The 14,365-nt window shown below is 38.3% G+C and overlaps 1 protein-coding gene across 4 annotated transcripts in view; it reads right to left on the bottom strand.

Annotated features, from left to right (window-relative positions):
* The window catches only part of PELI2 (pellino E3 ubiquitin protein ligase family member 2), a 162,895-nt gene that overhangs the window by 6,276 nt on the left and 142,254 nt on the right, over nt 1-14,365 (bottom strand). For all 4 annotated transcript variants that reach the window (XM_037503406.1, XM_054690645.1, XM_037503407.2 and 1 more), the window contains exon 3: nt 9,980-10,081. In XM_037503406.1, the coding sequence (XP_037359303.1) occupies nt 9,980-10,081 (102 nt within the window). The remainder of the gene's footprint in view (nt 1-9,979; nt 10,082-14,365) is intronic.

The following is a 14,365-nucleotide window of genomic DNA, read 5'->3' as shown; positions in this document are numbered from 1 at the left end:
ATGAAAACTTTTCATAGTCAATAAATTCAAATAAGACATGTACTGTTCTGTCTTGTAAACTGGGAAGAGTTAAGTATTTCTTTACAACTAAGGAAATCCTCAAGGTGGACTATTAAAACATTTATATACTGTTCTATGAATCTCTAACTGGAGAACAGTGACAAATGTTATATCTATCAAAGAGATTTTATAAGTTAAAAGCATCTCTATGTATTCAAATCATTATTTAATATTAAATATGATGTTAATATTCTCTTCTAACAACAGTGCCTGTAATTCTGAAGCTGCCTGTGAGAGGAACACACAGAGGCCCCAGATGTGTACATTTAAGGCCCCCAAAAGTCAATTTCCCAAGTGTTTTTATCCTGATCTAAAATCCAACTGAAAACTATTGCTGTAATATACTTTTTATTCAAATGGATAAAAGTGAAAAATACACATATCTTGTGTCATTTGGCACTATTTGCTCCCTGGAGCAGTATTACTAAATTTCTTTCTAAATCTCACATATACATTCTCGTGCATAGATTATCACTGTAAGAGCAACAGACAACAGACATTCATTTTCATTTTCTCTTTGTTTTTTATAACCGTTAATCTCTTGTCCTAATGAAATGTGCCTGGAAAAACTTAACCGCCAGGTTCACTGAAGCTCATCAACTTGAATAGATGCATAGGGCCTGAGCTTATGCATTTCAGATTTAGAAAACATATAGTTTGTTTAAAAAGGCAACATAAAATCTAAATTAGCAATATTATAAAATTGTATCATACAATTCATCTTTCTCAAGCTGCAGAATCTTCCCTTTGCTAGCTTCATTTGAAAGCTGGGTGAGTAACTCAAAAGTTCTTCTGATTCTGATTGCTCTAATTTTTTTTCAAAGCCTTAAAAAAAAAAGCTCTATTCTCCCATAAGTAAAAAATACAGTATTACTAACTATAATCATCCTGCTGTCCACCAGAACTTAGTCATCTTTTTTTTTTTTAAGATTTATTTATTTATGCACACAAGAACTGGGGTAGAGGCCAAAGGTGTGGGGGGTGAGAGGATTCACCAGAGACAGAGTAGGGAACAGACAGGCAAGTCAAACGAAATACACTGCTGAGGGGAGCAGTGGGTGAGATAGAAGAGGTCTGCTGCGCCATGTGGGTAGCTCCCTGGGTGGGGATCGAACTCGTGTTGCAGGGCTGCGGATAGCTTCATAGGTTGCATCTTAACCCCTTGCACCACCAGGGAGGCCCAGAACTTACTCATCTTAAAGATGGAAATTTGTACCCTTTCACCAACATCTCCCAAGACCCTACACCCCCAGGTAACCACTATCTAGTCTGTTTTTTAATTTTTTTAGATTCTACATATAAGTGATATCATACTCTATTTTTCTTTCTCCATCTGATGTTTCATTTAAAATTTTTTTTTATTTTAATAGAGGCATGTTTTATTTATTTGTTTGTTTATTATTTGTTTGTTTTGTTTATACTTGCACTGGGTACAGTCAGAAGCGCGCGGGAGGGTGAGAGAATTCACCAGAGCCAGAGCGAGGAGCAGAGCAGGCAGAAGGACCGAAGTACACTGCTGAGGGGAGCAGCGGGCGGCAGGAGAGGTCTGCGTGCCATGTGGGACCCTCCTCCGGTGGCCGGGGAGCAGCCGGGGATCAAACCGGCGCTGCAGAGGCTGCGGGCAGCTTGGCAACCCAGCGCTCAACCGCTGCGCCACCGGGGAGGCCCTGATGTTTCATTTAAAAATTTTTTTATTAGAAAGTAACAAATACTTACTGTAAAATATTTCAGAAACAAAAGAAAATATATAGGAGAAAAGAAAGGCCTTTCCAAACTCAGGAACAAAGCTGTGCTGAACATCTAGTCCAATGACACTTAGGAGTGCAATGTGGAAAGTTCTAAAATTACTTACTCATCATATAAAACCCAGAGCTCTATAATGACCAGTTTCTGGCCTAATTTCTAACAACCTCTATCAACCTTTCTAACAAGAGAGTGAAGACTTTTCAAGCTTTGTTGCAGGTTTTTCCCACTCTGCAAAACTAAATGGTCCTATTTTGTATGATTTGATATTATTTTGAGGGGTCTCAGAATGCTCAAAATTTTCTTCCCTATAAATAAATGGTAATAGTATTCCTATACCCCCAATAACCTACCACGTCATACCAAGTAGGAAGAATCCACTTTCAGATAGTTGGGGAAACCTATATAACCCATAAAGCTACATCCTAGTACAGTGACACAAAACTGCTTCTCTACCAAGATTTTGCTCTTCAAGAAAGGTCACACTGACTTCATCCCAATATATTAATGTCTTGATGAATTCTCATAAATGACTATAAAACATGACATTTTATTCCAACTGGAACAGACTGCCAGGATCAACTATCTATAATATAGTCGAGATACTTACATGACTGGCCATATAAGTAAATCTAACCTGTAGAGCAATAATGTAATTTGTAACTTAGGACACAAGCCTCATGTTGCTTTTGCCAGGAAAACACTAAGTCACTTTCCTACTGAAAACTCACCGATGTGAAAAACCTACAGCCTGTCTTTTCTTTGGATCACTGGATCAACTCGACATTATTTTAAAGGCAGTCATGTGGCTGAGCCAAGCTGTTCTGAATTTCATCTGATGTTCATATAGTGTTGATGATGGAGGCTTAGCACAGAAAATTTGGGGTGGAGGCTTCGCAAGGCAAGATACTAGAGATGGGGTTAGAAATGACTGACATAGGGGCCTCCCTGGTGGCGCAAGTAAACTTAGTAAACTTGCTATGTACCACTGAAAGGGAACTCTGCCCAAACTTTTCTCATAGGGAACCCAAGGATCCCACTCACTGAACTCCAACATCACATCCAAATCCCAACATTGTCACCTCATCAGAATCTCATCACTGGATATTCACATAGTAGATAGGGGGAAATTTTATTTCCTACTATTGTCACTCCTAGGCCCAGCATCATTCAGCACTCCCAATTTTGTATCTATAAGAAAAGTTGGGGGTTGTCTGGATGTTAGTTGAAGTCAGTGCAGTTCAGGTGATGCTGAAGCACCTGGAAGGCCTCCCTCACAATTCCTAGACCAATCCTACCTGTGTCCCCACATCTGAACCTTTTTTTCTGACTTTCCTCCTTTGATAGGATGATGGATTGCAGCCCGAACACAGGACTCACTGCTCCACTGACGCCTGGGACCCTGAGATTCCAGCCTTCCAACAAATTTGGCTCCTGATCTTGTCTGTCCCTTTCTCCTGAATTATCAACTTTACTTATTATATGGTGTAGGGTAAGGAAAAATGTCAGGCTTTTCTGCCCTCCCACCCTCAGGATAGATGATGGACGCTTGCAGTCCTGAATGCATGCCTGATGGCCGGCACCTGGAATAGGGTGTGGGCATAGTAGATGGGATCCACCTGGGCTGAGACTGGGCTTTTAAAGGACAGCGTCATGAGGACGCCAGTAGAAGCTGAGAACGAACAGAAGCCGAGAGAGAAGCAGAGAAGGCCGGAGAGCCCAGATAGAGTGAAGACTTGCTGGGGGCTGGGAGGCCTGCGAGCCTCCTGGCCCCCCAGCACCCCTGCCTGCCGTGTACCTGGTAATCCTAATAAGAGACCTGCAAAAAACCACTGAGGACTCTGACTCCTCCTTTACCCGGTCTGCTGGATCCTAGAAAACCTGCTCAGTGGCCATTCCTGCCCTTTACATATGGGTTCGTGCCACTAGCTCGCAAACACATTCTGGAGCTTCTCAAACATGTCACTGATACTTTAAAAATATATAATAAAAAGGAGAATTAGAAACTGATTATCTGATTGGATGTTTCCACAATGCTAAAGTGCTATTTAGTTTCCAAACGCCTCCTCACCATTTCCTACTTATCTCATTGTGTACTGTTAAACATTTCACTGCTTGGCTGAGCACAGTTTGAGAAGCGTGCTCTAGACTAGTTGCTCATCTTTAAACACGCTTTCCTTCGCCTCCAAGCTATATTGCCTCATTTTCTCTGATGCACTAAATGGCAATACTTCTTAAAAACCTGTCACTAGCTAGCACCCTCCATTTCCTTACCCATCTCCTTAACTTCTCTCAACCCACTCCAACTCAGCTGCTCTCTATTCGGCTCTGCTGAACCACCTGATCCAGAGCTTACGATCAGTTAAAATATCCTGGTACATCTATGAACTTGTATTAAAATAATGGATCGAGAAGATGTGGTACATATGCACAATGGAATATTACTCAGCAATCAAAAAAGATAAACTCATGCAATTTGCAGCAACATGGATGGAGCTTGAAGGGATCATGCTCAGCAAAATAAGCCAGAAAGAAAAAGAAAAATACCGGATGATCTCACTCATAGCAGGAATTTAGAAAACCTAAATAAGGGACCAGGAAAAAGACTAATTATAATAAAGTAAAAATCAAAATCAACAAGCAACTATAAACCAGAGACACACTACAGCGGGGTGGGAAGGGAGGAGGGATTAGGGTCAAAATAAGGGGGAATTGTATGGGGATTATAATCAAGATGAAAATGCATACATTGTGCAAAAATGAAAAAATGATGTAAAAAATACATGAAATAAAATAATGAAGCTCTTGCAGGCTTGTTGGTAGCCCTTCCATTCTCTGCCTAGGTAATCTCATCAAATGCTATTAGCTGGCACAAAGCCCTGATATCTCTCCCAAACCTCAGATTAGCACCCCCAACTTCTAAATGAATGTCTAATAAGCACATCAAATGTAACGTATTGCAAACAGAACCCAGATCCTCCAGAAAACCTCTAGACTCCCTATGTCAATGACTGGCATCCAATTCACTCTAGCTAAAATAACACACAAGAATTATCCTTGATTCTTTACTGTCTTCTGTACCCATTTAACCCTGTACGAAGCTTGACAGGTCTACCTTTCAGACTACATCTTCAGTTCTTCCATTTCTTCCCACCTTAGTTCATTTATCACCATCGACTCTTACTTGGATTTTATGACCTTAGTTCCAAACTACTTTTTTTACACTTGCCTCCTAGATTTTTCTCCAGACAGTAGTTGGAGATTTCTTACAAAAATACAGATCAGATTATACTTCTCCCTTACTTAAAATCTGCCAACAATTTTCCCAAACTCCTAAAATTAAATCCAAAGGTATACAGCTTTAGCTGGCATAAAGGCTCTACCCTTTCCCCTCTTCTTAATTTGTTTCCGTTCTGCCTTGAAGTCTTTGCACTGACCTGTTCTTCTGCCTGGAAATTTGCTTATTTGTGGTCAGTTTGCCTCTTCTAGAATGCAGGCTCTTTGAAAGGGAACCTTAGCTCTCTCTCCCCAGTAACTAGACAAGCAGCTGATAGTAGGTGCCTAAGGAATGAGACAGATGAATGCAGGACTAGGACAGTGAGCCTGACCCGTGAGAGACAGACAGACAGACAGACACACGCGTGCACAAGTATAATGTTTAAAGAAATAGCTACTGAAAAAATAGATATTCTTTAGTAATTTTTCTCTTAAATAAGATGTTAAAGAAATATTACCACCTAAAATTACTGTACACCAAATAAGTGAAAAAAACAGCCAAACCCCCAAAACATAAAGCATTGTGGAACCCAGTTTGGAGGCCTGTGCAAACCAGGGTAGGAAGGACCCTTAACACAGGCTAGGGGACCTGCAGCTCCATGACCCCATCATGACAATGTACTACTACTGGGCATCACACCTCCCTTTAGGGACTCTCCATGACATAGCACCCTTTTCTTGATTCCTTTCATAAACTATTTTCTTCTTTTATAGTTTACATTCTCAAGTTACTCTTTTCTCTTGCCTCTCTATTTAAATACCCCATCCTAATTCTAATTACTAAGATATTTTCCTGATTATTAATTCATACTTTCTCATATTTAATCCATTCCTAATTCAGATCTAGTTTTGATCCCCCCTGCCTCCCCCCCAGCCCCAGGCAGTCATATTTCAGAGTTCTGAGGATGCTACCTGATTCCAGTGTGGGAAAGGCAGCACAAGACTCTTTTTTGGTTCATTCTGATGTTCTGTTTTTAAATGCTCAATTAAGCTAGAAATCATTTTAAAGGATAATGGCCAAAATGAATAGCCCTGAACACCAAGGTCCCTAACTTGAGAAATATGAATGCTACAGTGCCTTTGCCTAGAGATTTTTGTCAGTGATATGTTTTAGACATGGACATTTGTTGAAAGGAGGAAAAATTTAAAACAAGCTTGATTTTTCTCAGCCTTCCAAGAGTTGCTTAAAATTCTAATCAGAGTGATCTGGCATTAATGGAAACAGACTCTTTTAGTAAAAATAATATAAATAATATATGTTCTCTTAATAAATCTATACATTCTTAAACTACCACACTTTATTTAAAAAAGTTGAACTGGTATAGAATGTATAACTCATGAGAACAATATCTTAGTTCTGCCACTAAAACCTTCTTGACCTTAGTTTATGTTACTTTCCCTTTCAAAACTAGGTTTCTCAGCTGTACTGTGAGATTAGTATACCACAGCCTGGTCTAGGAATCTCTGAAGCAGGTGCCTGAGACCTTCTCATGAGGCCCACTTCTATGCAGGCCATGTGCCTTTCCCACCATGCTCATTTGCCCAGATGCTTCTAAAGCAATGAGTTGCTTTAGCAGGGATCAAAGCAGTGGTACCGAACTGTCCTAATGGCCACCGTATTCTTCATGACCATGAATTTGTAGTTAAAAAATTAATTTTATGTAAGTGTGCTTTTGATGAAGCAATAAAAAATCCTGAGTCCTTTAATATTCTGTGTTGAAATGGAAAGAATTCATAAAGCACTTAAAAGTTCTTAACACTGCAGAGGTTCCTCACAAAATTGAAAGAAAGAAAAAACTACCGTGTGATCCAGCAATCCTATTTCTACTATTAATTCAAAAGAATAGAAACCAGGATCTTAATGACATATGGCACCCCCAACTTACCCCCATGTTCTTTGAAGCATTATTTACCATAACCAAGTTATGGAAAGAACCTAAATGTCTATCAACGGATGAATGGACAAAGAAAATGTGGTATGCACCTCACATGCTTCTGTGTGTATTTCTTTTTGTTTTTATGGGTTTTTTTGGGGAGCAATTTAAACTCCCAGTTGTTTATTTTCACAAAAGAAAGTAAAATTGCAGTTGCAAAAAAAAAAAAAGAACGTGGTATGTACATACAATGGAATCCTGAAACACACAACATGGATGAATTTGAGGACACAATGCTAAGTGGAATAAGTCAGACTCAGAAGCACAAATTCTACATGATTCTAACTATACAAGGTACCTCCAACAGCCGAACTCATAGAAACAGTAAATGGCTGTCAGGCGAAATGGGTTGGGGGATTTGTTCAGCAGGTAGAAAGTTTTATTATGCAAGATGAACGAACGCTAGCAAGCTGCCACACAACACTGTCTGAACTGTCTTGTGCACTTAATTTGTCAAGAGTACATTTTAGGTGACATGTTTTTGCCACCAACCACAACAAAAAGCCAATAATCAGAAGCAGAGAAAATCCAGCTAAATCTTTCATTCGTTTTGCATTTGCAGAGACGGGAAAGAAGAAAGTGAACGATTTGAGCAGAGTATGATCACGTAACAGTGAAGAACGTACCTTGTCACAACATGCCACTAAACACACTACATAAAATTACATGTGCCTTCACAGTTACTAGGTTTTAAGTGGTAAAAAATGTACCACTGACAACTGTAAAATATTCTTGCTTCTCTTTTTTTAGCACTGGGAATTCCCTATTTAAAACTATACTACAAAATCTTACAAATTGAAGATGTATCATTTGGGAAAGTTTAAAAAAAGAAATAGTTATAAAATCCCATTCAAATATTGACAGGGAAGTATATGTATGAAATTATGTAGGTAGAGATTTTCTTTGGACATTTAAAAGATTATGTAATAGAATGGCATGGAGAGTACAACCACTTAATATTTTGTCTCAGGATGATACATCTTACTTGATTTCAAACTGACACTACAGGACTATGTAACTACAGGACTATGGCTCTATCTAGAATTGTCTCATATTTTTTAAAACAGCTAACATATTCACATGATTCAAAAATCTGAAAGTGGGAAATGCTTCTCTATGTACATCTGCTTAGCACCCTTCCCACAAAGGTCAATACTTTATTAATGCCTTGCTTATTACCTTTTGAGGGATTTTTAATGCACACAAGCACAACTTAAATCACTTAACAATACCAATTTAATAAATACACTAGTATATTTTAAAACATAGATTTTTAAATATACTGACATTTAATACTAAGTAATTTTAATTGAATATAATACTATCAATGACTCAATATATTTAATAATGTTAAACTTTAATTCTTTAAATGTTTGGAGTTCCTTTCATATTTGTACACGGAGCTTTTTCTTGCTCTGGTTTACAGTCTTGGAGGCCTCTATTCCAAAATTACTGAACTAGTGCTTATGAAAGGATACGTAGGTTGATTGCAATCTTTGCTATTAATCAAAGCTATAAGCAGGGCCTCCCCGGTGGCGCAGTGGTTGAGCGCTGGGTTGCGAAGCTGCCACGGCCTCTGCAGCACGGGTTCGATCCCCGGCTGCTCCCCGGCCACTGGAGGAGGGTCCCACATGGCGCGCAGACCTCTCCTGCCGTCCGCTGCTCCCCTCAGCAGTGTACTTCGGTCCTTCTGCCTGCTCTGCTCCCCGCTCTGGCTCTGGTGAATTCTCTCACCCTCCCGCGCTTCTGACTGTACCCAATGATTGTATGTATGTATAAATAAATAAATAAATAAATAAATAAATAAATAAATAAATAAATAAAATCTTTAAAAAAAAAAAGCTATAAGCAGTAACTTGGTACAAATGTCATCTTGCATGTCTCTGGAGTAAATCTCTAGCAAGAGAAAAGTTTCACAAAGAGAAGTGCTGAGTCCAAGAAGCATTTTATATTCTTCATAGGTATTTCCAAATCACTGCTCTACTCCCCCACAGAGGGCACCAATTATAGGACTTAGGAGGTATCTATTTCCCCCATCTCTGACAAAACCTTTGGATTTTTGCCAATCTGATAAATAAAAAATAGCATTCCTGTGTAATCTGAAATTATATTTCTTTTTTCATATGTGAGGTTGAGCATATTCTCTTATGTTTAAGAGCTATTTAATTATTAACATTATTCATTTTCAGCATTGTTGATTTAATATCTAAAAACTCTTCATATAGAAATCCAAGGTCTCAATCCCAACTTGTTTGCTTTGTGTTTTCTTTATTAGCATCAATCTCAAATTTCTATTGTTTTAAAGTGACAAATCTTGGATATATTATTAATCATTTTCTTTTATAGTTAATTGATGATTTTTACCACTTTATTCTTCTTTCTTTTGATGTATTTCTGGTCTTTCTATTATATACCACTAAATCTAGTCCTGAACCTGTTCTAATTATTAGCATTTTTTAAAAAGAATGTTTTGGAAAGTTCCTTTAGTTTCTTTATGTCCTTCCTCCCTTCATTCCTTACAAATAATGAAAGCATTTAAGATTTTACATTTTCTTCTAAGTATAATTTACATCACCTCTCATGAGTTTGCTATATAATGTTCCCAGAGTTATTTTTTTTAAGGCCTATAACTGTAGTTTTTAATGTTCTCTGTGATCCAAGTATTATTTTGGAAGTATTTTAAACATACTGGATTTTAAAAGTGGCAGATTTTAAATTTTTTAAATTCTCATTAATTAAAGTCTATTTTTATTGCACTGAGATCCGAAAACGTAACCTTTATAATTTATTTTTGCAATTTTAGAATCAAGCATTTTCTTAATCCTTCAAAAATGAAATAGGAATCCTCACTCTTTTCCTCCTTAGACCTCACTAAGTACCTCTGTGCCAGAATTTCTGGTTACCTATCAAAATCAGAATTTGAAAGAAAAATGAGCTAGTTTCTATTAAAACAAGAATGGTGTTACCTGAAACATATCCGTGTCTTTATCATGTGTGTACTCGACCACCACAGTCTGATTCCTGGAGAGAGTGTATGAAATACTGTGTTGACCTTTGCAGCTGATAGCCTAAGAATGAGATAAAAAAGACAAAAATTCATTAAACTGTCATTTCAGCAACTGAACCACAATTCTATTTGTAGTCAAGAGACATCAATCTACCCACAAAACCCAAGACAAGCCAGCGTTTTCCTAACAGTCAGCCTGCCCTGTGCTGTGCATTGAATTACAGAGCAGACACTCACGATCCTGGTTCTACCAAAGACTGTACCTCAGTATGAACAATATTTTACTTGTCAAAAATAAAGTTAATTTACTAGTTTCCAAGGTTGCTTGTATCATGTTTTTAGAAACACACACATACTTTCTCCATGTTAATCTTAACATGTTAATCTAGTGATAGAATTTTTAGACTAATAAGATTTATTTAAAATTTTAAAATTTATTTCACACAACAGGTAACATTTTGCTATCATACTTTCACTATGTGAGATGATGATCATAGAAAAAGAATCATCAAAAAAAGACCTATAAATACTGTATGAAGACTTCTATACTGTGTAAAATGTACTACTCTAGCCAATGATAATCATACTCAAACTCTGTTCTGCCTCTTATTTAAATCTTATTTATGCAGTTGCTTAAGCCAGATATTTACTGAATTAATAAAGTAGCTAAATTAGTTTTATCTTTTCTATTTGTAGCCTAGACTAAACCTAATAGTTTTTTCAAATAATCTAGAAAATGTATAGTAATACCATTATCATTCTTATTTTCTCCCCAATGAAGTGTCTGAACATATCTTATGTTGTGGTCACATACTTTTAAATTTCCATATTAACAAAAAAGAGTATTTAAATTGTACTCCAAGTTATTTCACTTATACCTCACCCATTCTAATTTATTTTCACATCTACTATTATATTAAATATAATAAATAAAACTTTAATAACTTCATCTATTAAACATTCATTGAATGATGACACTGTATGAAGATCAAGAAAGCATTTGGAAGTAGCTGGACATACAGAACATGTTAATGAAAATGTACTCTAAGCAATTTCATCTGACTAATATAATTGCTTACAGGAATAAAGTACAGCACTCTAAATGAACTTTGAAGTTAGCCTGCTTAATCTCATGGTTATTTAATCATCTGCCCCGAGGAACTTCGTGATTGAACTGATGTTATATGTGCTTCATTAACATGAGTATTAGAAATAAGAATATTTTAGATATTTAATCTGGATGGAATCTGAAAATACTTCTTAAGACTACACAACTCCACTAATAAATATAATCTTAATTATTCATCGGTCTTTGTCAGACAATTCAATGACACTGATATGTGACAATTTTTGAAAGCAAATAACTAATTTAAGTGGATGTTTAAAGGAACCCACTTGAAGAAAAATAATTGTAGTAAACTCGAGCAAAAAAACCTAATAATCAGAAGATGATTACTTATAACTTGTCCTAGGATTCCTTAAAAGTACTTATTACATTGAAACATTCAATTTACAAATATAGCAAATTCAAACACAACTTTCTTGGCACGTGTTACACAATGTGACAAAGTCTGTGGTGTACTAATCATCCCCAAAAAGAGTGAATAAGCGCTGTAACAGAATGCCTTTTAAAAATATACACATTTTTCTTCTTAACTACAGTTTCTCAAACTTCCATGGAAGTTGCTTTAACTTCCTGGAGACGTCTACAGAATAGAACAGCCTGGAAGTGAAATCCCTCATGCTTAAACCCCTTTACCTTAAAACAGTACATTTTACAATCTACTCAGCGACATGCTTGCTGGCATGAACACATAAACACTTGCAAAAATTCTGGGACATCAATGCCCAGAAACAATTTCTATGCTCACCCCATGCGCTGGAGCCCCAGACATCTGGGAAGCAATGGAAATAGTCATTTTATAGGCCCTACACTGTAACTAGACACAATTTTTCTAAGATGTTTTATTCTAAAACTATTCTTAAGACCCAAACTATCATGGAAGCCTGCACCACACATGAAAAAGGCTATTTATAGGGAAAGTGGTACCATGCCTGGGAACTGCCCACAACAAAGCGGGGCACAAGACCTCCCATACCCCAAACAAGGACGAAAGTGCTGACATTCTGAAGCCTTGAATGCTTGACTCGAGAGGTTTTGAATGTTGAGCCCATTTAAAGAAAATGTATACCTTTGAACTTCTGCCAGTTTTTTAAAAATGTGGTGAAGTCTAAATGACCAGGGTTAGGAAAGATGAATGCTTCTGGGTTAGGCAGACACTTCTCTGAGGCTGGTGGATTAAGAAAGTCTCAGCCAGGGGCTGGCTCGGGATGCCTGTGGATCTGGAGAAAACAGGAAGTGGAGAGAGAGATTCTAATGGGAGAAACAAGTCCTGGAGGGTGGTGTATGGCTCTGAGCCAGCAGGTAAAACTCCCTCCACAGCAGAGATGGCAGAGGAACTTTGCCTCTGAGTGATATCTACCTTTAAGTCACTTTCAGTTTGGTGTGCAGTTTACCTTGGTTAATGCCAGACAGGTTAATGCCAGGCTGACAGGAGGCTAGCCAGTGAGGGGCCCTGCACGCTAGAACTCAAACAGTCCGCACCCGTGGGGAGAAGCAGGGTGATGAGCTGGACTTGGAGACTGGGACTGAAGCCAGCACTGGGACTTGGCGCAAAAGGTGGCAGACAAAACCAGGACACCCATGGCCACTCCTCAGAAATAAACGGAGAGGGGCCTACTTTCCTTAACGACATGGATTTGGGCTGCCATGGTCCTGTTTGCCCATTAGAGCCTAGAGGTCAGATTTGGCTGACTGGGGGAAGCATGAGGAGAGTTTTGCTATGTTTCTGGCAAGAATAGAGACATTATACTTACTTTGTTGTTAGAAGTATCCATTTTTGAATGATTTTTTTTAACATTTAAAATAGGATTTTCAGAAACACAACTACCAGTACAATAGGGATTCACTGACTTAAACCAATCATTTCAGGTACTTTTGAAATAAGAATTTTCCCAAGACACCAAGTTATTTTGAAATCTATTTGTAAAATATCAGTACGGACAATAGGCAAGGCTTCTTTCTGCACTCACTATAATGCAGTTCCAACACAATTACTGTAATGTAATGTGATTTTACAACACTAACTCAAATTTGGAAATTAAACACTTGGCAATTATAAGGAAACCAGCCCAACCAGCCTGCCTGGCAGACAATGCTGATTCCCCCATTCTCTTTTCTTATGTGTGAGGCAGAACGGTTGCTCACTCCCTCTCACAACTGTGAGTGACTTATAGGTACACTGGCTTTAGCTACTCCTCCATCCGGCACCAAGGACAGGGCAGGCAGTGGAATGAATGAATGTTGCAGATACAAGAGAAGGTTTTTGGATTCTATTTTTGGGTGTTGGACTAGCACAGGTATCAGCAGTGACACTTTCAGCTCAAATTTATTACAAGTGTGGACATTACTGCGTTACAAAAATTCACAATTAGACAATTATAGATGAGACCATTACAAATCCAGAGCAAAGGATTCCAACTCTATCCAGTTTAACAAGTAAAGCTTCCCGTCAATCCCCAATGCCCTTGTGAGCCGAGACAGTTTCTTCTCAGTTGAGGATCTACTTTCTTAGATTTACTCCTAGCATCACAGGCTTGCTCAGCTCTGCCCTCCCCGGCCTCTTCCGGGAACAGTGAGACCTGGCTGTCCTGGTTCCACTGCAACCAAGTGTTCCAGAAGTTCTGTGAGGGTCCAGACTCCAATACAAACACAGTTCATAATGTCTCTGGAATTTTCCCCCTCTTATAAATTCTTAGGTACACACTTAGAGGCTTAAAAGGACAGAATATCTTTGTTACCAAAAAGGGCAATCTTGCAAAATGGAGAATGGGATGGAGATGAGTCTTTATGGCAACCAAACAGCTTTCACTCAAACTTTAAAAGTATAACGGAAGCAAGTTTTTTAGCTGTCAGAAGCAAGGGAGTTAGCTTCCAGTCACAAAGTAAAAAGGGAAAAAGCCCACTGAGAAACTAACTCGTTTCGAGGAAATACTCAAACTTCCTATTTATGATTTAGCTCATTTAATCCAAGCTAAGTCAGCCTTTATCAACTGTGCAGGGAGAGAAAAACAGAATTAGCTGCTGTGACAGACACTGCTGGTCACCAACCCCATGCCTTCCTCCCTGCAAGCTGGGCTGGCTTCCATGGAAAAGCCTGAAAATACCAAGACTGGCTCTCCTGGTCTCCCCTAAGGCTGGCACATGGAAATGTGGCCCCATCTGACCATTTAAGAGAAACTGGGGTGATGGTCCTCAGATGGGAGACATCAGGAGAGATTCTTT

This window comes from Talpa occidentalis, unplaced genomic scaffold (assembly GCF_014898055.3).
Source record: "Talpa occidentalis isolate TD23 unplaced genomic scaffold, MPIMG_talOcc4v2.1 talOcc4.11, whole genome shotgun sequence".
Lineage (NCBI taxonomy): Eukaryota > Metazoa > Chordata > Mammalia > Eulipotyphla > Talpidae > Talpa > Talpa occidentalis.
Note: the sequence above shows the minus strand (reverse complement) of the source record. Positions and strands in the feature narration are given on the sequence as shown.